The sequence below is a fragment of the Mus caroli genome, chromosome 2 (genome assembly GCF_900094665.2).
Source record: "Mus caroli chromosome 2, CAROLI_EIJ_v1.1, whole genome shotgun sequence".
Taxonomy (NCBI): Eukaryota; Metazoa; Chordata; class Mammalia; order Rodentia; family Muridae; genus Mus; species Mus caroli.
Genome location: NC_034571.1, coordinates 8,705,437 through 8,731,344, shown reverse-complemented (window position 1 = coordinate 8,731,344; position 25,908 = coordinate 8,705,437). Strand labels below are relative to the sequence as shown.

Genomic DNA, 25,908 nt, shown 5'->3' with positions numbered 1-25,908 from the left:
TTCTTTCTTTCTTTCTTTCTCTCTCTCTCTCTCTCTCTTTCTTTCTTTCTTTCTTTCTCTTTTTACTGAAAATAGATTATATATATGTGTGTATATATATATATGTATACATATATATATATATATATAATTTTGATTATGATTCCCCTAACTCCTTCCAGTTCCTCTCCACTTCCCCACTCACCAATATTCACACCCTTTATTTCTCTCTCTCATTAAGATACAAGCAGGCATTTAAAAATATTAAATTAGGTTAAGAAACCAAACAAGTAAACAAAAGCAAAAGAGCCAAGGACAAAGCTCAAGAAAACACAGATAGCCTCAGAGACATGGATACATTTGCACATGCAGAAAACCCATAAAAACACAAACCCAGAAAACATAGTGTATACACAAAGGACCTTTAAGGGAAACAAACAGAATCCCTGACAAAGCATTGTAAGACAAACCTCAAAGTTCCACTGTGTTACCCACCTACTGCTGGGCATGGGATCTGACCTTAAGAGTGGTTGCTATAGCCAATGAGACTCTGTTGGAGAAAACTGTGTTTTGATTTGCAAGTGGTTCTCTATTGGAGATAGCTTCTGGGTTAGAGGTGGGGGCTTGTGACTGCTTCCTTTCTCAGCACTGGGATCCCACCTGGCAGGGCTGAATGCTGCCACAGTCTCTGTGAGCCCATTTGTGTGCCGACCCTGCTGTGTCTGGAAGCTCTTGTTTCCTTGGTGCCCTCCATTCCCCTGGCTTTTTAAATTCTTCCTCCTCCTTTTCAGAGTTCCCTGAGCCTTGGGGGAGAGGGAATTGATGGAGAGAAACATCTCATTTAGGACTGAGTGTTCCAAGGTGTCTCACTCTGCATATTGTCTGCCTGTGGTATTTGTTCCCATTTAGTGCAGGAGGAAGCTTCTCTGACGATGGCTGAGCAAGGCACTGAGCTATGGAAATAGCAGAATGCCATTCAAAGTGATTCTATTTCTTTTTGGGGGTTTTGTTTGTTTGTTTTGTTTTTTTATAATGGAAAAATATTTTTATTAGATGTTACTTTCTAAATTGCTAAGAAATTTAGTCAAAATATAAAGCTCTCCTTGCTTCTTTTTTTGTTGGATATTTTCTTTATTTACATTTCAAATGTTATCCCTTTCCTGGTTTCCCCTCTGAAAATCTCCTATCCCCTTCCCTCTCCCCCCTGCTCACCAACCACCCACTACCTGGCCCTGGCATTCCCCCACACTGAGGCATAGAGCCTTCATAGGACATAGTGCCTCTCCTCCCATTGATGACTGACTAGGCCATCCTCTGCTGCATATGCAGCTGGAGCCATGAGTCCCACCATGTCCTTTTATTTCTGAATGTGACTTTCATCTCATGTAATGCCTTAGTTACATTTTTTTGACTGTAATAAAATACACTAACATCAGTGACTCACGAGATGCTTTACGTTAGCTTATAGTTCCACAGGAATATAGTTTGTCACAGAAGGAAAGACATTGCAGCAGGCAGGGAGGAGAGCATGGCAGGAACAGAAGCCTAGCTGGTCACGTTGCATCTGTACTCAGGGATCAGACAGAAATGCATGTACGCATAAGTGGTCAGCCCACCATCTTCATTTTTGACAGTCCAGGGTAACCAGTACCACCTACAATTAAAAAGGAGCCTTCCATATCACTACAAGACTAAGATAATCCCCACCAGCCCAGAGACCCATGTCTCAGCTGAATCTAGCTTCTGTCAAGGTTACACTTAACCCTAGCCATCACAAAGGGCCATGAAGAGCAATACATTCCTAAACTTGAGCTACTCATCTATAGGGAAGAAGTGATAACTCCTGACTAGTGTTGGTGTTCCCTTCCACCTTCTGTTCAGAAGCCCTGGCCTGAGCTTAAGCTGTTGTAACAACAAAAGGACAGTCCAATCCCAGTAAAACTCAGGGCCAGAACCTCACAGGGAAAACAGTAAGCTGTCAAATCATTAACTAAACGGGGTGAGCCAAATTCTTTTTAAGAATGGTAGAACTTCAGAGCTTAGAGAAAAAAGTTCAGATTCAATCGTTTATGTGCATTCTAGGATTAGCATACACATTATAAAAATTTAAAGTAGTCACCAGGATGTCAAATAACAAAACAAAAAACGAAAACACCAAATATCTCTTACATACTAATTGCTAATCTCAAGTCTTACGATATGCTGTCAGTGGATGCTGTACTCTTAATGATGTGAATTAAATAAGCCATCGAGTAGCAAAAACAGAAAATTTGTTGCTTTATGATGATTTCAGAACTGAGAAGGGACAAAGATCTCTTGAAAAGAATCTGTAAACTCACACAATGCCTTCCACTGTGCTCAGGGTTTGGGGGATGTGGTCTGTGTCCTCTGAGTAGAACTCAAATGTTTAAAATGTTCATCTTCATGAGGTATGGACTTCCTTTCCCTGGGATTTGTTAATGTAACTAGTCAGCTTGCTCCAGGAATCCCAGCTTTGAAACATGCACTTGCAGAGAACTGTAGGGCGCACAGACTGTCTTTGGCACTTGATGGATGGCCATTTTCCCAGAGGGTGAAAGAGAGTGCCTTGCAGATGGTTGCAATTGACAAGCCAGTAGTCAGGCGGGAGGCAAATTCCAATGTAAAGAAAGGATCACTACATTTTAGAAGCATATAATTAAAATAGCATTTCTAGTGCTACCATTGAATTTATTTCAGTTCGAGGTAAGCATAGCTATGCTTGTACATAGTAAGAACAGACTGATCTTCTCCAATCTGCAAACAACAATATGTACTCCAAAGTCGAGTTGTTTTGAGTATTCACATGATGCTTACTGCAAGCAGAAAATACCAAGCCTGACCTCATGGGTCAGACTATAGGCAAAACACCAGCAAATTAAAAAAACAAAAACAAAAACAAACAAACAAACAAAAACATAAGAAGCTGCACAGGTGACTTAAAGCCCTTGCCATGTAGGGTGGCAACCTGCATGTCATCCAATGTTTAGAGAGCAGAGACAAGAGATCCCTGGAGAAAGCTGACTAGCTACATGAGTCCTATATCAGGGAGCTCTGGGTTCAAGGAAGATATTATCTCAATGTATAAGGTGCAGAGAAATCCAGGAAGACAGTTGATGTCAACATCTGGCCTCTATAGGTACATATCTGAACAGACACCTGCACATGTTCATGCACACACATACTTTAGATAGATGATAGATAGATAGATAGATAGATAGATAGATAGATAGATACATACATACATACATACATACATACATATATAGACAGATATTTAAAAGGTTGCCTTCAAGCTATGCATAATAAAATGTGAAGGAAACATCAGATTTGTGATTATAGGAGATTCTCATCCCTAAGTTTTGCATTCTGTATGTGCAGTATTCTGAAGTTTGAAGGACTTCTGGTCCCAAGCATTCCCAATATGAATTGCTCCACCTGCATAGTCTTTGAATAACCCATGCTGAATGCTTCACAGCCTGAGTCTTCCCTGAATGTGTACATACCATGATTTCAGAGCGCCCCAGGCCTGGCTAGATTCTGTGTTCTATTCCCTACCACCATAGTTAAAGCTGATAAGATGTGCTTTTTAAAACAGACACATGATAGACATGTCATTCCCTAATGTGCCACGTTCTTGCAGCTGCACAACATTGGACCCAGCACCATCAGTGACAGCATTCTTGACGTGGGCTGGCCGTTCTCTGCACGGGATGAGTTTCTCCTTTATATTTTTCATCTTCAAACTCTGGGACCTCTACGATGTCAAACAAATCCTGAGATCAACCCACAGGATATAAAGGTAGGATTATAGTCTAAACAATGGCTTGACCTAAATTGCTTCGGTAATCCCTGAGCAGAACATTTCTCTTTTTAAAGGGCCTAAGCAAGTGTCGTCTTGGCCTGAGCAAGTGTTTTCTATCCATAGCAACCTGGCAGTTATTGAGCCTCGATAGGCAACTTCTTCTTTTTTTTTTAATTAGGTATTTATTTCATTTACATTTCCAATGCTATCCCAAAAGTCCCCCACACCCTCCCCCACCCACTACCCCACCCACCCACTCCCACTTCTTGGCCCTGGCATTCCCCAAGTTCTATAGGTTATTTGATCAATAGCCCCAACAAAGCCAAAATCATAACTAGGTATGCCACACTTGGGAGAGTTAGTATAAAATGCTATTTTTAAAAGTCTTTTTTGGTATATTGCCCAAAGACATGAGGATCTTTGCAAAATGAGTTCTCACAGCTGTTGTCAATAGCACGTGGTAAAATGGGATTTGCCAAAGGCTCTCTCAATGCCCTGAGAACCCCCAGACTGGAATGCATGGTAGCGAAAGCTTGACGAGACTCTCAAAGCAGTGCAGTACAGACTTTAAGTGCTTCTGGGGTCTAGTAACAAGTGTGGTCACGGAGTGGCCTATGGAACCAATGGCACAGCAGGGTCAGAGCAAGGCCATGGGCCTACTATAACACAGAGCCAGAGCAGAGCCTGAGAAGCCTATTAGAAGCAGGGTCAGAAATGGGGTTTGTGGAGAGGTATTAGAAGGCAGGGTTATAGAAGAACCTCAGGGACTAGGGAAAGTATAAGAGGCCCTGACATAGGGTCTGTAACCATGCAGGGTCAGGGCAGAACCTAGGGCTTCATTGGAAGAAGTCTGGGAGTCAATTGAGAGCAGGTCTGGACTGGCTCTGAGCTTCTCCCTTCTGTCCAAGCAGCTTGTCTGCTGGTCACTTGTTCATCACCAAACGACCCAAGTGACCCAAAGCCAGATCCCATCCAGGGTAAGGACCAGACTGAGCTTAGGCTCCTAAGAAGGGAAGTAGCATCACCCCTTGAAAATGTCACATTTGCATGAAAACAGAAATGAAACTTTGTGAATCAGTTATGTGCTCAGAAGACAACTTTGCTGGAGAACATTCTCCTAGTAGCTACAAGGGCCCAGTGTCTCTGGTGCAAGGACAGATGTCCTGAACCCCAGACTGAGCCATCTAGGACACAGGCATAGGCCCAGGGTCACTGCCATCATGAATGGCTTCCTTTTTCACCCCCAAATGCTCTGTATATAGAGGCAAGAGGACTCTCCTAACAGGAGGCTCAACAGTAGAGGACACAAGAGGTAGTAAGCCTCCCTCTTTATGCAGAAGTAATAAATAAAGCCATTGTGTGTCATGAAATTATTTCAAATACTTCCTGAAATAGTTTTTCTCATTTCTTCTTTCCTTACCCTTAATTGAGATGATTTTTGACTTCAGGGACAACAGCTTATTGAAGAATAATGTCTTTGAATGTTAGCATATACTGTAAGTAACCCAGATCTTCACAGCGGCACCCTTATTTAACGTATCTCTCTCACACACAGAGTCTTGAGTCACATGCGCTAGTAAAAGGCCCCTAACTCTCTTAGAGTGTAATGTTTGCCTTATGTCTGACATTGTTTATATATGTTTGTATATATTATATAACTTGTTTAATGTGCACTATGCTGGCTGTACAGGGCTTTCCCCCCTCTGTGGCAATTTAACAATCATTTTCAGTGACAGGGACAGTGCTAACAGATAACTTGCATTAAACATTGACAGATCCCTGCAAACTGAGTGGTAGTGTGTACTAAGCACCTGGCATCCTTGTTTCTTCCTTATTCTTTGGGAGTGTTCATAGTCTTACATAAAACAAACAAAAAAAAAAACCTGCCCAAGGCTAGGAAATTCTTTTAAAGCAACTTGACTATGTTTTTTTTTTTTTAATAAAAGAAAAAAACAACTTTCAATCTGTGAAAACTGAATATAAGATTTAATGACAATATGAAGTAATAGCTCCCTAAAATAGCTTGATTAGAATAATGTATGAATTCTTTAAATATGGGAAAGCTGAATGTCTTTACTTCCAGGCTCTTAACATATTTCATTAAAATCTACTGTACTCTGTATGTATGAGTGTTTTGTCTGCATAGATGTGTACATACCACAAGTATGCTGGATGCTAGAAAAGGATATTAGGCCATGGGAACTGGAGTTGGAGATAGTTATGTGCCACTGGATGGTTACTGAGAATAGAACCCAACTTACCTGGAAGAGCAGCCATGCTCTAACCCCTGAGCCATTTTCCAGCCTCCTTAATACAGTTTAACAATATTTACTATGTTGCCCAGGGAAATTTCAAAAACCTCTTATTAATAAATAGCTATTAAGGGCTGGAGAGATGGCCCATCGGCTAAAAGCACTGGCTGCTTTTCCAGAGGTCCAGAGTTCAATTCCCAGCACCCACATGGTGGCTCACAACCATCTGTAAAGGGATCTGATGCCCTGATGCCCTCGTCTGGCCTGCAGGTGTACATGCAGCAGAGCACTCATGTGTTAAATAAAAAAATAAATAGAAACTTTAAAAAAAGATTGCAAAAGGTTCAAAAAAGATTTTAAAAATAGATATTAAAATGTTAATCTTTATTTTTGTGTCAGTGGCATTTATAATTGAGATTGCTTGAATATTATTTTTTTCTTAAGATATTAAATTGATTAGTGACATAGTTATTAAGTTACTCAGCAAGTTTATTCCTTCCTAGACAATACAAAGATAAACAACTTGTTCTGTATTGAGTATGTGTAAAAACTAGTTTAAAGTGAATTGCAAAATGTTTTCAAACACATAGGTTTGAATTTTTCTAAATGGTAATATCAAGGCTAATCGATAACTTATATATTGTTTTAGGTGTGCGTGTATGTGTGTGGGTGTGGGTGTATGCTTCTGTGTGTCTATGCTTGTGTGTGTGAGTCTAAGTGTGTGTGTGCTTGTATGTCAGGTGTGTGTGTGTGTGTGCAAATGTGTATGGTATGTGTATATAGGGTGTGTTTGTGCACTGTGTGCATGTCTGTGTGTGTCTCTGTGTATAAAGGTGTATGGTATATGTATATAGGGTATGTGTGTACACTCTGTGTGTATGCTGCGTGTGTCTATGTGTCTATGTGTGTCTGTGTGTGTGTGTGAATACGTGTATATGCTTATGTATATGTGCTTATGAATGTGTCCATATGTATTATGAGTGTGTCTGTATGTGTGTATATGCTTGTGTGTGTTCTTGCGTGCGTGTATGCTCTGAAGTGTGTGTGTGTGTGTGTGTGTGTGTGTGTATACAGGCTTGTAGTTGCCTGAGGTTGGAGATTTTCATGACCTTAGAGCTGACCTATGCAGTTAGCCTGGATATTCAGTGAATCCCAGGAAATCCTCTTTTTCTGCCTCTCCAGGGCCACTGGTATGGCAGACATGGGCCTGGTGTTTGATGTATGTGGGCACTGGGGATCAGAACTCAGATCCTCAGAGATGGAAGGAAAGATAAATGTGTTAGAGGCGAGAATAAAGTCCCCACATGCAGTCGAAGTTTACTTAGCAGGTAGGGTGAGGCACAGTGCCTTACTCTCTGCACTCTGGTTGGAATGTGTGAAATGCGTCACCAGTGTAAGTGTTGAGAGGTGGTAGGACCTTTAAGAGGGGCTTGCGGCTGGGGCTTCTGCACTCTAGATGGGTTAATGCCATTCTCACAAGGGCAAAGTCTCAGGGCAGTTGGTAACTGTGGGTGCAGGGGGTTAAGCCACTAAGATGGCTTCCCCAGCTTTTCTTTGCTTTTGCTTCCTCCCTTTCCACATGTCTCCTTTCCGAACCAGGAGCCAAGAAAGCAGGTGAGTAGCACCCCTCTGCTCCTGGGCACATACCATGTTGGACTCCTCAGCCTCTAGACCCTTGAGCTTTCCAGTGTATACTACCCATTGTCAAGGACTCTGTCCTAACAACTGAAAAAGGTCAGGCTACCTATGTGCAAGTTTTTCTTTTCTTCTTTTTGTAACATTACAGTTTTAAAGAATATATTTTATTGTTCTTTGACAATGTCATACATGTATACAATGTACTCTGATCATGTCTACTTCTAACTTCCCTGGTCCCAATTTCACCTGGAAATATCAAAACACATCTCCCTCCTGCATCACACTCTTCTCTCTGTCTATCTGTCTCTCTGTCTTTCTCTCCCTCTCTCTCTACTTTTATTTTTTAGTTTACATGCTTTTTGCTGTTTTAAGAGAATATATATTTACATTTATCTTATAGTATATTTTGATCACATTCTTTCTCCTCTCCTAACTTTTCCTAGACCCTCATAACTTCCCTGCTCACCCAATTTCATGTTATTTCTCTCCCTCAAAATATAAAATCAAAACAAACAAAAAAGACCAAAAAAAAAAAAAAAAGCAAACAGCACACACACACACACACACACACACACACAAACATGGAGTCTATTTAATGTTGGCCACCTACTCCTGAGTATGGGGCCTGCTCTGGAATGTGGATAATATATCACATATTCATTAGAGAAAAAATCAGTTTTCTCTAACAGACTCATTCTCTCAACTGCCCTTTTTGCGCATGTGTACTGGGTCATATACCAGGGTATGCGCCATCTACCAGTGGCCATGCTTCCAAAGAAAAGATGATACCCTACCCAAAAGTCATCAACTGCCAATCTTTCATCATCTTGGGATGGAGCCTTGTGACCACCTCCTCTGTCCACGTTGGAGTTTTAAGTGGCTTGAGCCTGTGTCATTTTTGTGTGGGCTACCTTGAGTCCATGAGAGCAACTGCCTTGTCCTATCAAGAGGACAACATTTCACAACAACCCTCCTTGTCTGGCAACTCCACCCGCCTCTTCTGCAATGGTCTCTGAACTCTAGGGCCTGGAGGTGCTGGAAGTGGGTCAGTTAATGATATAGTTTAGGGCTACATAGGTTCTCCCACTTAGGGCTGAGCACTCAATAGTCATTCTTTCCTTGTCAACACTTTGACCAGCTCTGAGTCTCTGCATTAACTATGGCCTCATCTGCTGTGCCTTAGTGAGTGTGTCTTGAAACATCTGGTCATTAGCTGTCCATCTTCTGCCACCATTCCTGAGATTTCCTCTTAGACACCTTCATCAATGGCTGTGCCTAGATATTCTAGTCAACTTGTTCTCTCTCCTGTGAATTCTTGGCTGTGCTCACTTATGACTGAAAAGATGTCTCAGCAAAACCCTGTAACCATCTTTTCTTCTCCCTTTTATGATTTTCTTTTGTTCTTTTGTTCTGCTCTGGTTTTTAAAATTAATTGTTTTATTTATTTACATTCCAGACGGTGGCCCATGCTTCTGATCCCTCCTCCCATAGATTCTCATCCCATCCCACTCCCCCTTCCCTGGGGCCTCAAGTCTCTACAGGATTAGGAACATCCACTCCTACTGAGGTCAGATAAGGTAGCCCTCAGCTACATATGTGCCCCAGAGCCATGGACCAGCCCATGTATGCGCTTCAGTGGTTCAGTCCCTGGGGTCACCCAAAGGTCTAGAGTAGTTGTAATTACTGGTCTTCCTATCAGGTTGCAATCTCCTTCAGCTCCTTCAATCCTTCCCCTAATTTCTCCATAGGGGTCCCTGACTTCAGTCTAATGGTTAGCTGTAAGTATCTTCATCTGTCTCAGTCAGCTGCTGGGAGGACAGATGGTAGAGCCCCAGGAGGACAAAAGGCTCCTGTTTGTAAGCATATCACAGTATCAGTAATAGCATCAAGCTTTGTTGATGTCCTCCCCCGCCCCCGCCACCCCTCATGAGATGGATCCCAAGTTGGGCCGGTCACTGGACAGCCCTTCTTTTAGCCTCTTCTCCATTTTTGTCCCTGCAATCCTTTTAGAAAGGAACAATTCTGAGTTGGTTAACCCATCCCTCCACTTGGGGCCCTTGTTGATCTACTAGAGATGGTCTCTTCACACTCCCTCTCCCCACTGTTAGGCATTTCAGCTAAACTCATCCCCATTGAGTCCTGGGAGTCTCTCACATCCCAAGTCTCTGCGACTTTCTAGAGGGTCCCCCACGGGGATTGAAGCATCCTCACTTGGGCCTTCCTTCTTGTTAAACTTCTTACAGTCTGTGGGTTGTATCCTAGGTATTCTGTACTTTTTGGCTAATATCTACTTATCAACGAATAGATACCATACATGTCCTTTTGGGTCTGAGTTACCTCACTCAGGAGGATATTTTCTAGTTCCATTCATTTGCCTGCAAAGCTCACAATGTCCTCATTTTTAATAGTTCTGTTCTGTTTGATACATGTTCTCACTATGCAGGCTAAGTTGGCCTCTAACTCTCCATTCCCCAACCTCAGGCTCCTGGCTTCATGGATTATGGGGTACCCATTTCTATCACACACTAATGAAAAAGAAAGCATTCCGATTTCCTGAGAAGCATTTTATAGGCCACCCACTATAGGAAACCAGAGACACCACAGAGAAAGAGAGCCTTTGGAATGAACGAGGGACTCTCCTGGACCTTAGCAAATGTTGACTTTCCAGATTTCCTCTATAAAAACCTGTCCCTACCTAAATATTCAACATCACAGAGCAAACAAATAATTTTTCTACTTTTTATAATCACTTATATGGCCATTGTCCTGGATATTATTATTTTTTATTATAAATACACAGTTTTATAGCATTAAAACCATATTGAAGCTTAAATAGGGTTTTCCCCACTAGGGGTGTGTGTGTGTCTGTGTGTGTGTGTGTGCGTGTGTGTTTACTGGCTTGAGTACTGAGTTACCATTTAAAACATGATTTTTAAAGAGAAATGCTTCCTTAATGCCAAATATCTCCCCAAACCCTCTGAAATTTGACCTGTGTGCAAACAAAGTAGAGTTCCAAATTCAACATAAGCCTCAATGTCTTCTCACATGCACATCAGGGTCCAGTGAGTCTGACCTCAGCAGGGCTCAGTTCTCACAATAGAAGCTGGCTATTCTATCAAGTTATTCCAATGTCTCCCAAGTTTTAAGGAGGGATGCTGAGTGCCTTTTAAGGCACTAGCATAATAATTCTAACCCATGGTCACTTTAGGCAACAAGGAACAAACAATCTCACCCACTTCACCTTACTTGTTGCCCAAATATAGAATATCAGCATCCAAGGTGTGATGAAGCAGGGGTGACCACACAGAGACACTGCTAGACAATAGTGTCATCTTTAATTTTAATTTAGATACCTACATTAATCACAAGCTAGGTTATTCAGCTTGGTCTGTCAAAGCTCAGAGTCTGAGGAGAAGTATAAATGTGAAGAGAAGAAACAGTTACACAGCCCCTATTATTCTCACTCAAGGAAAGCCAATGCCCTGCCTAGGTCAACACAGAGCAATAGACGTGGAATCGACAGTGGCAGCCCAATCAGAAGGTTGGGGTTCTGCTATGCAGTGGTTCTTTCTACCTCCTGAGCTTGGTTATCAGCTTTCTATAACCTCGTGAGAAGAAGCAGACACCCATGAAGGTTCTGCCTACACGAATCATGGTCTAGGTCAGAAAGAAAAGATTTTAATGTGGCAGTTTTCTCCATGCCACCAACTAAAAGACTCTGAAGCATTCAACTGTCTGCAGCATTAAAGCTGATCCATTAAATCAAATTTGTTCCAGCTCCTTCTTGGAATAAGATTTTTAGAGTTGAGAAAAGTGTTTCTCAACTATACTAAAGATGGTAAATTTTTTTTTTCAAACTACCAATTTTGTTATTTTGGTGGACTTTATTCTGGCGGTTGGATAGCCTTCCAAACATACTACGATCTCTAGATAAGATGAGGTTGAAAAAGGAAACCTGAACAAGGAACCACAAGTTTCATGAAGAATAAAGCATTTTAAGTTTTTTTGATGGGCAAGATTTTATAATAAACAGTCAAAGTATGAGCTGACCAGAGTCAGGAATACAGCTGAAGAACAAGACCCTGTACTTGGGGAGACAGGCAAAGATGCAGAGAGCCAGCCTGCATTAGAACCCAAGATTACCTCCCAGGAGTAATTGCACTAAAAGGAGAACCCTTGGGTATAAAGGGGCTTGCAGAGACTAGACCAGGAAGCCCGCATCCTAAGCACTGTCCTTGGAGGTATGGAAGGAGGTCGCCTCTGAGTCTCCTCTTGCTTCAGCAAGACTGATCCCACAGGAAGTCCAAATTACAACCAGATCATACAGATCATACAAACAGTGATGGCAGAAACTCAGAACCCATGCATCTGCCAAGGATTATAGCCCTGCAAATAGTTTTCTAGACTCAAGTGGCCTGCAGACAGTGGTTTGGCAAATTTGCATAGTTTGTCTTATCCTTAAGAGTTTCTTTTCTGTTAACTGCTTCTGTATACTGGTTCTCATCAACTCAAAACTGGGAGACATTTGTTAGCTCAAATCAACAACAACAACAACAACAACAACAACAACACCAAAAGCAAAACAAAACAAAACTCAGTCTCTCTGCCACCAGCCTCCTCCTAACCTTTAAATGAAGACATAGAGGAAAAACAACAAACAAACAAACAAACAAAAAAAACAGCTTTTAGCCTTGCCTTTGTCATTACCTAACAATTTCTTTTCTTGCCTTTTGGAACCATTTTAAAAGGCATGGATATTTGCAGCTATGGTTTATTTCAAGGAAGAAGCACTTGCGGGTGGCTGTGACTTACCCCAGTCATGGTCAGGTGTGAGCTATAAGCCCTGCCTCCTCCTTTGAAGGCAGTCAGGGCTTCAGTTTGAGTGATGACCTGGGCCTGGTTTTCTCATCCAGTTAAGATGCTGAAGTTTCCTTCCATGCTTCCTACTGAACTCATGTCTTCCCTCCTAGTATAATGCTAGCACCCTTCAGGAATTGCTCCCTCCAGCTCATAACAGTGCCTGAGGATCCAATTCTTAACCATCAAACAGAGCTGGTTCTCTAGACAATGCTTTCAGCTTTGCTCGTTGAGAATGTCTTCAGCATTGCTTATGCATGTGAGCCTGTGACTGCATATCCATTTGGATGCATGATGCATGTGTGTGTTTATGTGTACTTGTGCATGTGTGTGTGCATGAGCTTGTGCATGTGTGTCTGTGCATGTGCATTGACACAGAATTTCATTATATAGTCCAGGCTTATTTCAACCTTAAACTCCTCCTACTTCATTCTGAAAAATGCTGGTATATTATAGGCATAGACAACCAATCCTGGCTGTAGACACACACTTGAAAAAAAAAAACTTGATTACCAACAATATTAATGGCAGAAAGGACAAGCGCCTGAGTACAGAGCCATGTGAGATGGATCTGGATGCACTTGCTGGTCAGCTGAGAGGAAGAAATAGTCAGAACCCTGGAGCTTCCTGGCCAGCTAGCCTAGGCTACTGGCAAAGTTCCAGGCCAATGAGTGACCTCTCTCAACCAAAACATGGAAGATACCTGAAGAATGACACCTGAGGCTGTCCATTGTCTGCTACCCATGTGCACACACAGGTACATGTGAGCACCCACATGCATGATGCACCTATAACATATATGTGAACACATATTATATGTGTGTACATCCCATAGAAATGATACAATGGAAAAAATACACCCAAAGACTCAGGAAACATCAACTCCATTAATGGAGTATGATGATTCTTCTAGGTAGCCTGTGAATAACTCCTTCAGGAAGAAAAAGATGGGGTGTCCCTCTGCCCACAAATTCTTAACATGTACAACTTAATTGTAGGGTACACTGGCCCTCTAGGCTCTTCTGCAGATTTAATTATAGTCCATGAGTATAGTCTGTTCGTTCGTGCATTCTAGGAATACCTGAAGTCCAAAGACACATTACAAACAAAAGAACAGTGGGGTATAGTGCTTAAGTCTGGGTTCGCAGGGCAATCAGTGTCATTTCATGCCAACCTCCTTCTTCAAATTCCACTTTTCCAACTGCACTGCACATTCTAACCACATATTGTTCCTTAAGCCTAAACAAGAATGACGAATTTGGGGTATATTGTGAGAATACAAAGGTCTTGTTGGGGTCAAAGTCTGAGGAGCAGCTGGAGAAAGGGGATATTTACTAATAATTCTTTCCTTGTTGCAGAAAGCTGTTTGCATTTTCTCAGGCAGTCACTGTGGGGTTTACTTGGTGATTCTCACGGCATTGAACCAATTTACTCTCTCGACTGTGGATCTGCCTCAGCCTGATGCTCAGAGACCAGCCTCCCTTACCACTAACAATCTCAGGCCAAGGAGAAGCATGGTCTGGGGGGCCATGGCCAGCTCAGAAAGAGACCCTAATATCCATCTAGAAAATGAATTGTAGTTGTTGCTTGCATTTCTTAGACATCTCCCCTCTTAGGTTTTATTTTATGAAATAATTTCTGGAATGCTATTTCAGAAAACTGGCTTTGTAAGCGACTTGAAGATATTCTGTCTATGCTGTTCAACAGTGGCATATTTTTCTATCTGCAAAACAGGGTTATGAAATGAAGGGAGCAGTTTCCACCAACCCCTGTCTTGCAGGATCCTTGTTTTCTAGCTCACAGGAAGACCTGTGCTTCATCCAGAGACCATGTATCAGTATTGCCAAATTATAATGTACTCCAGTACATACAATTTTTTTTATTTCCACATAAGTCATATCAGATGAAACCACACAAAGAATTCTTGGTTTGGGGCCATTGTTTTATTAATACTGATAACAATCATAGGTGAAATTTTGGGAATTAATCCCAACTAGAGACTAGGAAGGTGGCATAGTCAGTATAATGGCTACATGCAAATACAAGGCTGTGAGCTTAATCCCGAGAACCTATGAAAGAAAACAGGCAGATATGATAACATTATTGTCATCTCCGGCATTAAAGAGGTAAAGACAGGCAGATCTCTGGAGCTTGCTTGCCGGCCTGCCTAGCCTGCTGGAAAAGTTCTAGGCCAGTGAGAAACTAGACCTACCTAAAAACAAACAAACAAAACCCCAGAAAACTCCATAGTGGATGCTATCTGAGAAACAATAGCCAAAAATGTACTGTGGCATCTATGTGTGTGTGTGCTCACTTGCACACACATATGGACATGCCTGCTCATGTGAATGCATATGTGCACACAGATAATTATGACCCAGGTTTTCCAGTACTTCCACTGTACTTTAACTAGCTTCTAGAGGCTGGGGTAAGAGCTTGCAAGTTTAAAGTTTGCCTGAGCTACATAATGAGCCCCTGTCTCAAAGAAAGAAAAAGAAAGAGAAGTTACAGCTAATAAATCTGAAAGCCGTGACAGCAGACACATACAGCAAGTGCAATGGGAAACATGTGAGGAATTAAGGATTTACATGATTCTTAATTGTCTGTTTAGCTCAATTTTTTAAAAAAAAATCTTGGGCTGTAAACACTTTTTTTTTTTTTTTTTTTTTTATCAGATCCTCTGTTTCTGTGCATCTGTGAACAACCTCCTGGTTCAGGGCCAGTTCTGTCGTTGTCTTGGGAGACTCCTGTATCCCGAGAGCTGACACTTCTGGGTTCTCACCTCACTCTGTCCATTCAGCCCACCATCTCAGGGCTTTGCAAAGCCATTGGTCTTAAAGGATAGCTTACCTTGCCACACTCAACATCCTGTTTTTTATCCATTCTCCTACCCTTATCATGGTCCCACCTCCTCTCTCCAGGGAACCTTTTCTGTGTGTCTTTGCATGCTTTCTTTCAAGCCATTAGCCAAGCCCAGCCCACCTTTGAGGCTACCATTGGCGAAACTCTCTTTCCAGCCATGCTGAGAATGCAAGATGACTTACCCAGACAAAAGTTGCCTTGATCTCTCTTCTGCAATCTCCAAATCCCTGCCTTGAAAACCCTTGCCAGCTTCTTCACTCTTTCACTGGTGGTGCCAGCTTAGTTCACTGGCTGAAGTATCCATGGGGCCATTCTTGTCACAAGGAAGCTCTGTCCTTGTCAATCTTCATGTTCGTGTCTCCAATTCATTGCCCTCTTTGTCCTCCCTTTCATTTTCCTTCACATTATTATTGATAATGTGCTGAAGACAAGTATGTCTTCAAAAGTTCAATTCTCACATCAAAATCCAGACCACAATCTGGACCTTCTGATATCCTCTCTCATCTTCAACTTCTCTCTGCAATACTTTTACAGAAAACAAAACAAAACAAAAAAACCAAACCAAAACAAACAAACAAACAAAAAAACATGTCCTCTGGCAGGTCCAGGACTAAATTTTTCTACGTGAAACATCCCTGTTTCTTTTTTTTTTTTGTGTCTTTGACCTCATCTCCTCTACCATCTGTTCCTTGGATCTTACAAACTTGGGACATTTCCTCCATTATCAAAATAAAAACTAAGCCAAATAGTTTTATCTTTTTCAAGAGTGGATTTCTTGCCCTTCCTTTTAATGTTTATTCCAACGACACCCATTGAAAATCAGTTTCTGTTTCCTTATTTGTTTGCTTGGTTGTTTCTTCTTCTTCTTCTTCTTCTTCTTCTTCTTCTTCTTCTTCTTCTTCTTCTTCTTCTTCTTCTTCTTCTTCTTCTTCTTCTTCTTCTTNTCTTCTTCTTCTTCTTCTTCTTCTTCTTCTTCTTCTTCTTCTTCTTCTTCTTCTTCTTCTTCTTCTTCTTCTTCTTCTTCTTCTTCTTCTCTTTTTTTACGGGACCTCACAATGCAGCCCTGGTTACCTGAAATTATCTTTGTAGACTCGGGCATGGATGGAAAGAAACTTCTTTAACATGACTAAGGGACTCCATCTGATACCTTTCTAAACAATTGTTCACTTATCCAAATCCTCTTGATTGATTATAATTCAGTTTTCGCCTGCTGAGTCTCCCACTCAGGAAAGGACATGCAAAACTTCTTAGCTGAAATATCCAGTCAATGCGTCCCTTACCAGGTTTTCCTCCTATTCAGGATCTCTGTGACCTAGAGGCCCCTGTTTTGTTTGTTTGTTTGTTTTTGCTAATTTTCTTTACTGCTGGACTTTCCCATCTGACTTTTCCTGGTTAGATATGCTGTCTCCAGAGTTTCCTAGGAGCATGCCTGTGACTCTGAGCTTCTCACTTTATCTTTTCTAATGGAGACCACTAGTGGCAATTGGGCTAGTCCTGATGGTTACTTATAGGCCACAGAAGTCATGTGTGCCATGAGATGGATGTCATGGTACCCAGGGCTTCATGGTAGTGCAGTTCAGGAGTGGAAACCAGCTAAGACCTTGTAGAGCAGAAATCAAAGTGATCTTGGTGAGATGAATCTGGAGAAGCCAACAGATACAAAATCCAGCATGTCATGACCCTTGTCATCCTGAAGAGTTTGAATTCCATTGCTCTGTCTGGTAACGTCTTCTAGACAAGTGATTTTCAACCTGTGGGTTGCATACTCTATGGGATTACATATCAGATATCCTTTATATCAGATATTTGCATTACAATTCATAACAGTAGCAAAATTATAGTTATGAAGTAGCAATGAAATAATCTTATGGTTGAGGGTCACCACAGCCTGAGGAACTGTATTGAAGGATTATAGCATTAGGAAGGCTGAAAGCCACTGCTCTAGACCCTTAGATACACTGGGCATCACTGCTCTAGACCATGAGATACACTGAGCATCACTGTTTTATCTTTTGTGATACATCATGCATCTGTAATGCCAGAATTTCTTTTTTCATTCCAGACATGACTGTATTAGTGTTATCCCCATCACATACAGACAAGCCAAGAAAACAAAGGCTTAATATTCAGAGTGGAAGAGGGGGCAGGTTTCTATATTCAGTTGGTCATAGGTGTTTCCAATCTTTTGCCATTGTGACACAACACTGTGATCTACCAAGTATACACTTGAGAACTGCACAACCAAATTATAAAAGAAAAATAATCTTATAATGTTTTAAGTACATTTACTACTTCATCTCAGACTTCATTTATAGTTTTTCATGCAGCTTATGTCTGGTGAGCTGTAGGTTGGCCACACCTACAAGCAAATAACATCACTAGGGTATTGTTTTTAGGCAGAAGCTATGCTCAGCAGGGACATCAAGATAAAAGTCACCAGTTCTAGAATACAAACTAACGGTGGAAAGCACACTGTCCCGAAGCAGTGTATGCATTGATGTGTGCATCAGAAAACCCTTGCCATTAGGACACAACTCTACTTACAGGAACACTACACATGAGAATGGGAGCAGGGTCAAAATCATGATGACAATAGCCTGAAGACCATATCAAGTTATCCCCAACCCTTTCCAGACACCTCAGGGTTTATCTTTCCTCATAGAAGCCGCCTTGCTTTAGCCAGGTCTATCTTCATCATGGAGGGAAAGCAATGAGAGTAACTCATGTCTACAAAATCAGAGTCTTGGTTTCTACCCTTAATGGAGAAATTATTTTTCCTGAAAATCTCACTCTTGCAAGATAAAATTTCCACGAATGTGTTCTCCTGTGCTTCATGGATTCCTGTAACTGAAAAGTGGACAGGCTTGTGCTTGCTTTGTCAGCCTGAGTCATTTTGACGTTTGTGCTAATGGCAAAGCCCAACCTTTGTGAGCTCTCAGGTGAATCCAGTTCAATCACCCAGGGTTTGATGAGGAATTGAGGTGAAGAGAAAGATGAACACAGTTATGTGTGATGACTCCTGATTTCTCTCTACAGCCTGCTGCCTCCCCAGAGGATACCCCTGAGCTCAGTGCCTTCTTAAGAAATGCTACAATTCCCCATCTTGTCAGAAAGAGGGATGTGCCAGTGGTCCAGCTCCACAGACAGAGCCCTGCAAGAATACTGGTAAGCTGTCACCACATACACAGGACTGAAGGGAAACTTTGGATTAGATAGAATTTCAGGATACAAGGGGTTTTAGCATCAAGTTTGCTTTTAGCCTCCTTCAGTGCTCAGATCCACCTGACAGCTTGGAGCAGTATGGACTGTGGCAAGTGAAAGTGACTATTTTGTAAAAGATTTAAGAAGTATTTGTAATAAAACCTTTATATTCCTGTAAGCCTACCATGAAGGCCACTTCAGAGAAGTAGAGATGAAAAAAAAAAGTATGGCTGGGAATCCATTCAAGAACATGAAAGAACAATACAGGAGGATGGGCAGGAATAATAATACTCATATATGACATCACAATGAACTCCATTATTTTATAGATTAATTTTAAAAAATCAATTTTAAGTTATACAGGTTCAGTTGTTAGCCTACCCAGATACACTGATCTGTCTGTGTCAAATGAGTACTGAGAGCTCCACCCACCTAGTGTGTCTTTATGTTACACCTATCCCTGAATCTCATGGGGCGTGGCTTGTTCAAGAGGCAAGAACTGTGTACTCAAGGAAACAAAGTCAGCTCACAGTCCTCTGCACCTCCATGTTTGTTGAGGAACTACTTATGAGAACCAAGCTATAGAATCAGCCTACACTTGTCACCACGTGGATGGATAAAGGAAAGGTGGTAGCGTAGGCAATGCAGTACTGTATCACCCTGAAGAATGAAATCAAGTCATCTGCAGGAAAATCAGTGGAACTAAAGCACATCATAGTGAACAAAATTACTTCTACAGAAAGCAAAAAGTCATCTTTTGCTTTTCATATGTGATATATAGGATATAAAAAATAAAAAATAAAAGCTCACCAGAAATCCCATCAAGAATAGCAAGCCAGCAAACACCCAGGGACTTGGGTGATACACACTTATAATTCCAACACTTGGGAGATAGATGCAGAGAGAGATCAGGAGTTCTAGGTTATCTTTGGCTACATAGCAAGTACAAAGCCAGCCTAGGCTACATGAGGACCTGAAATTCAAGTAGTAAAGGAACTGCTGAAAAGGTGATGAAAAAAAAAAAAAGAAAGAAAAGGTGATGGATTAAGGCCTGGGGTAGTAAAGGAGGAGGGAGCTGGTAGGCAGATGAGACCAAAGGCATGCATGAGAAGTAAGAGTGAGAGCCATTACCATGTGCAATGAATATTCATCAACCTTAAAAAAATGAGGTAGCAAAAGGATGGGAAAAAAGCCCAGCAACCTTTTTTATTAGAAAATCTGTTGCTTTGTATTTGTATGTATTAGTCATACATACAAATACATACAACAAAATCTCCTTCTAGAAAAAGAAATAGTGAATTCAGGTTTTCTGGGCTGAAACAGGAGGGTCTTAGGACAGATGGGCTCTGGGGAAAGTAGCCTGATCTTAGTCAGGACTTTGCAGAACTGTCAGCATGAGTCAGCATTTTTTATGCAAGGCCCTTAATGCACTCCAGTGCCAGTTCTGATCTTATCCCCTCACAAGAATGTTTATCCTCTTTCCTGACCATGTAGCAAAGGCTCAAATCAATGTTCAATTCATAGGCAGTTCACAGACTAGATCTCTAAGGACAAGTCAACCACAGATACATTCTCAAATTCTGTAGACGTCAGAGACCACCAGAAATCTCATCCTCTTTTCAAGCATCCCAGAGTAGGGACTGTGCCTTGGCTAATGCAGAGGCTTCATTTCTCACACTGCACTGAAGAAGCCCAACCCAATGTTCATTATCCTGTGCTGATTCCAATTGAAGCTACAACCTAAGGCTAAGAGTTTCCTATCCAAAGTCACAAACAGAAAGGAGAGGAAGAGAGAGAGAGACAGAGAGAGAAAGATACAGACAGAGACAGAGATAGAGACAGAGACACAGAGAGATCTTCATCAGGAAGCTTCAGGACCAAGGAACATATGGGGAAGGATGGGAAAGATAGAACCTGAGCCCTGCTGAGCTCTACAGCAGTTTCCACAGGGGCAGCAGTTACTACCCTGACCAGGCAAGGGACCAGGAAAACCCTAAACTGATGTTGTTGTCCTTCACCCAGAAATACAGAATGACTACAAGACTACCCTGGGCACAGCAGTGTGCTGACTCCCAGGGCTGTTTCCCCACCTGTCCACCCGTCTAAAACACAAAGGATATGTGTGCTTTCCTCTGCACTGCCTCCCCTGGGTGCAGCTCAGCACCTGACTCATATGCTCAGTGACCATGTGAACAGCAGGTATGAATTCACTGAAGCACTAGTGGTAGCTTTTGGAGTCATATCTCAAATGCCCCGAGGATATCATTCCCTCCTGCTCCTCCTCTCAGTCCCTCACTCCTCTCAACTCTCAACCCAATTACAAAACCAACTACTGCACAAATTAAAAGATAATTTGAACCCTGACAAAATTCATTAGTCACCACATTCACTGAATTGAAAATATGATGTCTATCCTGGCAATACTTCAGTGAAGGCCATTGTTCCAGCCAGTCATAAAACTGATGTCACTCAAGGTAGCTAAAAAGAATGGATCTATGGCCAAGGATCTGGGTCTCTGAGTTTAGCATTTTCATAATGACCAAGCACAATACATAGCAACTTAGTGGAGGATATATTTCTGCTCACAGTTTTACTGATATGATTCACCACATGGTCTCTTGGCCTCATGTGCTTGAGTAGCACATCATGGTAGCAAGGCTTGTGGAGAAGAGATGTTCATGCCCTGGCCAGGACTCAGGGAATAGAGAGCACCAGTTCTCAGCTTGCTCTCTCCTTGCCCCTTTGATTGACCTTCAAATCACTCCTTGGAAATGGTATCCCAAGCATACCCACAGGAGTGCCCCATCAAATTTCCTAGGGAATTGCAAGTTTAGTCAAACTGACAGTAATGAATAACCACCACAGACCTCAGTTTACATGACTGAAAATTTAAAGGTAATAATTTGCAATTAGTAAAGGAGAGAATGGTGGAATCAATGACTGTTCATGATTGTTTGCTCCCTGTTGCAGGATATTTGATCACACCATGAATGCCAAGATTGTATTATTTACTAAAACAAACAAACAAACAAACAAAACAAAACAAAACAAAACAAAAAACAACATTTCTAGTTGTGGTGTGGCTCAGGCCTCACAGCTTTAATCCCTCTAGCTGCAATACAGATACACTCTTAGTATACAGCTTCAACCCCAAACAACAAAGGTAAAATTAGTTTGTAGAAGGAAGCACCATGTTTGAAAATGATGTCAAATTGAATGACAAAGTGACCAACCGCTGGGGGTGGGAAGGTAGGGAAAGGGAGGCAGTTTTACCTGGAGAGTTTTACAGAGACAGGCTGGATAGGAAACAAGCTAGACATGGGTGGAAACAAATGAGGCAAAGACTAGGAAGGAGCCAGAAGTTTAGAACAGATTGCCAAAGTTAGTATGAGGCCAAGCAGAGCAATTCAGGAGAGGCGAAGAGAGAGAAGCCAGATTGAATCAGTCAGCTTAGAGAGGAGTTTTGAGCCAGAACCTCTGAGTTGAACCAGCCAGCCAGATATCAGAAAGAACAAGAAAGGGTGAGATTATTCAGCAGTAAGTCTCAGAGACATTCTAGGCCTGGATAAGATTGTGCTGAGGCTAGAAACTTCCAGGACTAGATCTAGGTTAGCAGACCAGAGATAGCAAGCCTCGGAGACAACACATACATCAGGAGACGAAGCTACATTTACAGATCCTAACCAAAGTGGTGGAGAATTTACTGAATGTAAAGACCATCCTATCCCCTCAAACAAATTAGATAAACTCTGGGGGGGGGAGGGAGAGGGAGAGAGCACACAGAGAAGATTTCAACTAAAGAGGCTAGACTAGGGTACAACAGGGGCACAAGCTAGGGTCTGGAAAACCAACTGTACTGTTAGGTTATTTGCTTTATGAAAAAGATACATGTTCTTTTGGGTCCGGGGTGTTAAGTCCCAGGTGAACATCCCTGTCTGCAGACTCTGTTTCTTCCTGAGTTCTGAACTCTGACCAGCTCTTTGGGGGCCACAGTCTTGGTGGTCAGCAAAGACAGAGATAACACACATGAGTTCTGAAGAAAACAAACAAACAGGACTGCAAGTGGGGAACTGAGAAAAGTTGTGAATTGACTTCTTTTCTATTCCTATAGCTCTGTACTGACCCTGAGTTAATTTTTAAGGCATAGAAAAATAAATTTAAAAGCCTGATAATTCTAACCACTTAATTCAGTCTAATAAAGTAGGGCCACGGCATCCCCAATCACAGCACTAATATTCCAGAATATGATACTTGCCATGTGGGTACCCTAATAGTAATTACAAGCATCCACAGAGGATGGTAGGATAGCATGGACACTGTGGCCAGCTGCGATTCAATGGGACAAAGACTTCAGGAGGTAGAGTTTCAATTTGAGATGGTAAGTTCTGTGAGTAGATGGTAGCTATGACTGCACATCTGGCCTAGACTCCTAAAATGATGAGAGAGACTTGTAATTATGACTTAAAGCTGGGAAGATAGCTCACCCTGAAAAGTGGTTTCTTGGCAAGTGTGAGGCCCTGAGTTTGATCCTCAGAACCCAAGTAAAATAATCAAGTATGGTGGTGTAGATTGATCCCAGTACTGAGAAAACAGATAAGTTAGATGCCCCAGGCTCACTGCCCAGCCTAGCATCTTGATAAGTTTCAGGTCAGTGAGAGACATTGTCTCAACCTAGAAGATGGGCAGTGACTGAGGAATGACACCTGAGGTGACCTCTGGCCTACACATGCATATGTACACACATGCATGCGTGCTGGCACATACACGCACAGTGAGAGAGAGAGAGAGAGAGAGAGAGAGAGAGAGAGAGAGAGAGAGAGAGAGAGAGAATGATATACATCCATTTCTTCTTAAAGAAAAAGCACCTGAGATATAGGAGAGCAGCTTACAATGCTGAATGGCTTTAAAAGCCATGGTAGACAATCCATACATAGTCTTTTTTAGGCTAAATGAATAAAGCTGTATGCTGTCGCTACTGAAAGCTCACATCTACAGAACCCTATTATATACAGTAGAAATGAGAAGAGCCCATTAGAAACCCAATATCAGACTTCTGTGGAAGTAAACATTGGTAAAAACAAAATTCAAATCCCTCTCTCTATAAATATCTACTTATGCATGAATCTTGAGTAGAGGAAGGGTAGAGATATATAAATGGAATTCTCTTAGAATTTGTATGCATTTGTGTTGCAGGTCCAATTTCTTCCCTTCTGCTATTTCTTATTAAATATTTTACCATAAATTTCAACTTCTAAATATCATAAGAGCATTTTACTTGCAAATGATTGCCACACAGTCATTAGTACCTGGATCTGATTTCAAACTCATGTTACATTCTTCTTTCCTCTTATTGGTTCAAAAACTACAAACTATGCAACACCCACCCAGGTCCTTGAATCAAGACAACTCTGGGGAGAGGGTGATTATGCAAAGTTTATTCTAAAATCAAAAGCTAAAGAAGACCTCCTACAGTTTTTGTTTGGTTAAAACAAAGCACTTAATCCCATTCCTGATTAGGAATTTGTAAGTGCAAAATGCCAACATCCTGTATTGGGATCATAATTTCCAGTTTGCATTTTTTAAAAGACTCTATATCTCCAACATGGAAACATAATCTCCCAACTACATTCACCTTTGCCTCCATCGCCTTCGGGCTCCTGCTGCTTCTGTTATGATCGCCTCCCTCTCCTCCTCTGCAAACTTTTCTCTGTTTTCCTTAGTTACTCAACTTGCAACAAACAACCATGGATTTCTTTTCTGCATTTAATGCTACTGAACACCTCTGAACTATCACATCCCCCACTTGTCCTTTCCCCGCTGTTTTCCTACCTTTGGTTAACCCACCTAAGGGCCTTTTGAACCTCTTCACACTCTGTACCTGGAAATTCCATCTCCAACCTCCTGCTCTCCTCTGTAATAGACTCTACTCTTCCAGGGGGTCCTTCTTTGATTCTTCCATCTTATCTCCAGCGCAGTCAGAAAGGCATCCTTCTGCACATTACCCATGAAAAACTGACTATGCATATCCATGTATTCCCACACTCGGTATAGTAGTCATCTTTGCCAGTGCCCTGATCAAAACACCTTACAAAGCAATTTAAAGGAGGACATGCTTATTTGTGTACAATTTCAGGGGGGTTTCAGTGTGTCATGGTGGGGAAGACAGAGTACCAGAAGAAACTCTTTCTGGATTGTCTAGGGAGTGCATAGAAGTAAGTCCACATACATAATCAGCCATAAAGTAGACAATGCAGATTGAAACCAGAGGCATAACCTTGAAAATACTCCACTAGTGTTCTCTTCCCAACCAAGACCTACAAGCTAAAGGCTCTCCAGCCTCCCCAGAGAGTGTCACCTGCTAGAAAGCAAGTGTTCAAACATGTGAGCCTGTGGAAACCAGGATCCAATGAGAAGAGAAATTTGATAGTTACAAAGTCCTCATCATGAAAACTTTTCACATTGTGTGTCTTGTATTTTAAAGGGATCCCTTGTAAGATGGGTAAATGGCTGGCTTAACAGCAGATCAAGAATCAGCTCTATGATCAGGAAATGGATTGGACAAAAGCAAGAATGTTGGGGAACAATTACTTGTAAATGAGACAGTAACTGAGTCTTTGGGGAGACATGGACTCAAGGGCTTCCTCTGCAAAGTCTTCTAGGTTTTCCTAGTGCCTCTGCTATCTCTAAGAAATGTCTTGCCAAGCTCTGAGAGAGCGCTCACTGACTGCTACTGAAAGATGGAACCCTTAGAGAGGATCATGTCTTTAACTGTTGTTTATGATCCACTTTTACCACTCTATTACCAGGAAATTCAATGTCGCACCATTGCTAACTGTTCTTTGTCTCGTTTATCTCAATGAATGTGTTCTTTCCCTAGATTTCATGGAGCAAATTAGAGTTGCAGGCAAGGCGATATCTTCTGAGGAAAGAAAGTAATGTCAGCTTTGACTCTTTACTGCCATTCCAGGCACTAACGCTCTGCCTCTGCCTTTGCGTTTTGCAGAACTGTACCAACATTGACTGCTTGCAAATCTCTTGTGCAGTGGGTCGCCTGGGAGGAGGTGAAAGTGCAGTCCTAAAGGTCAGATCGAGATTGTGGGCCCACACGTTCCTCAAGGTAACAATGCCACTGATAGATACCTTACACACCACTCACCCAGAACCTCCCCAAAAGAGGAGCACCATGTGTAGGAATTTTTCATTTGCACATGCGTGTGTGAAGATGTGTTATTGATGTTATTGTGCATGTGTGTACACATACTTGTGAGTGCCCAACTCGCCAGCAAGAACGATGCC

The 25,908-nt window shown here is 41.8% G+C and overlaps 1 protein-coding gene across 1 annotated transcript in view; it reads left to right on the top strand.

Annotated features, from left to right (window-relative positions):
• Itga8 (integrin subunit alpha 8) overlaps positions 1-25,908 on the top strand; it is a 190,939-nt gene that overhangs the window by 135,305 nt on the left and 29,726 nt on the right. The window contains exons 25-27 of the mRNA XM_021155534.2: positions 3,641-3,799; positions 18,448-18,576; positions 25,616-25,729. Of these exons, the coding sequence (XP_021011193.1) occupies positions 3,641-3,799; positions 18,448-18,576; positions 25,616-25,729 (402 nt within the window). The remainder of the gene's footprint in view (positions 1-3,640; positions 3,800-18,447; positions 18,577-25,615; positions 25,730-25,908) is intronic.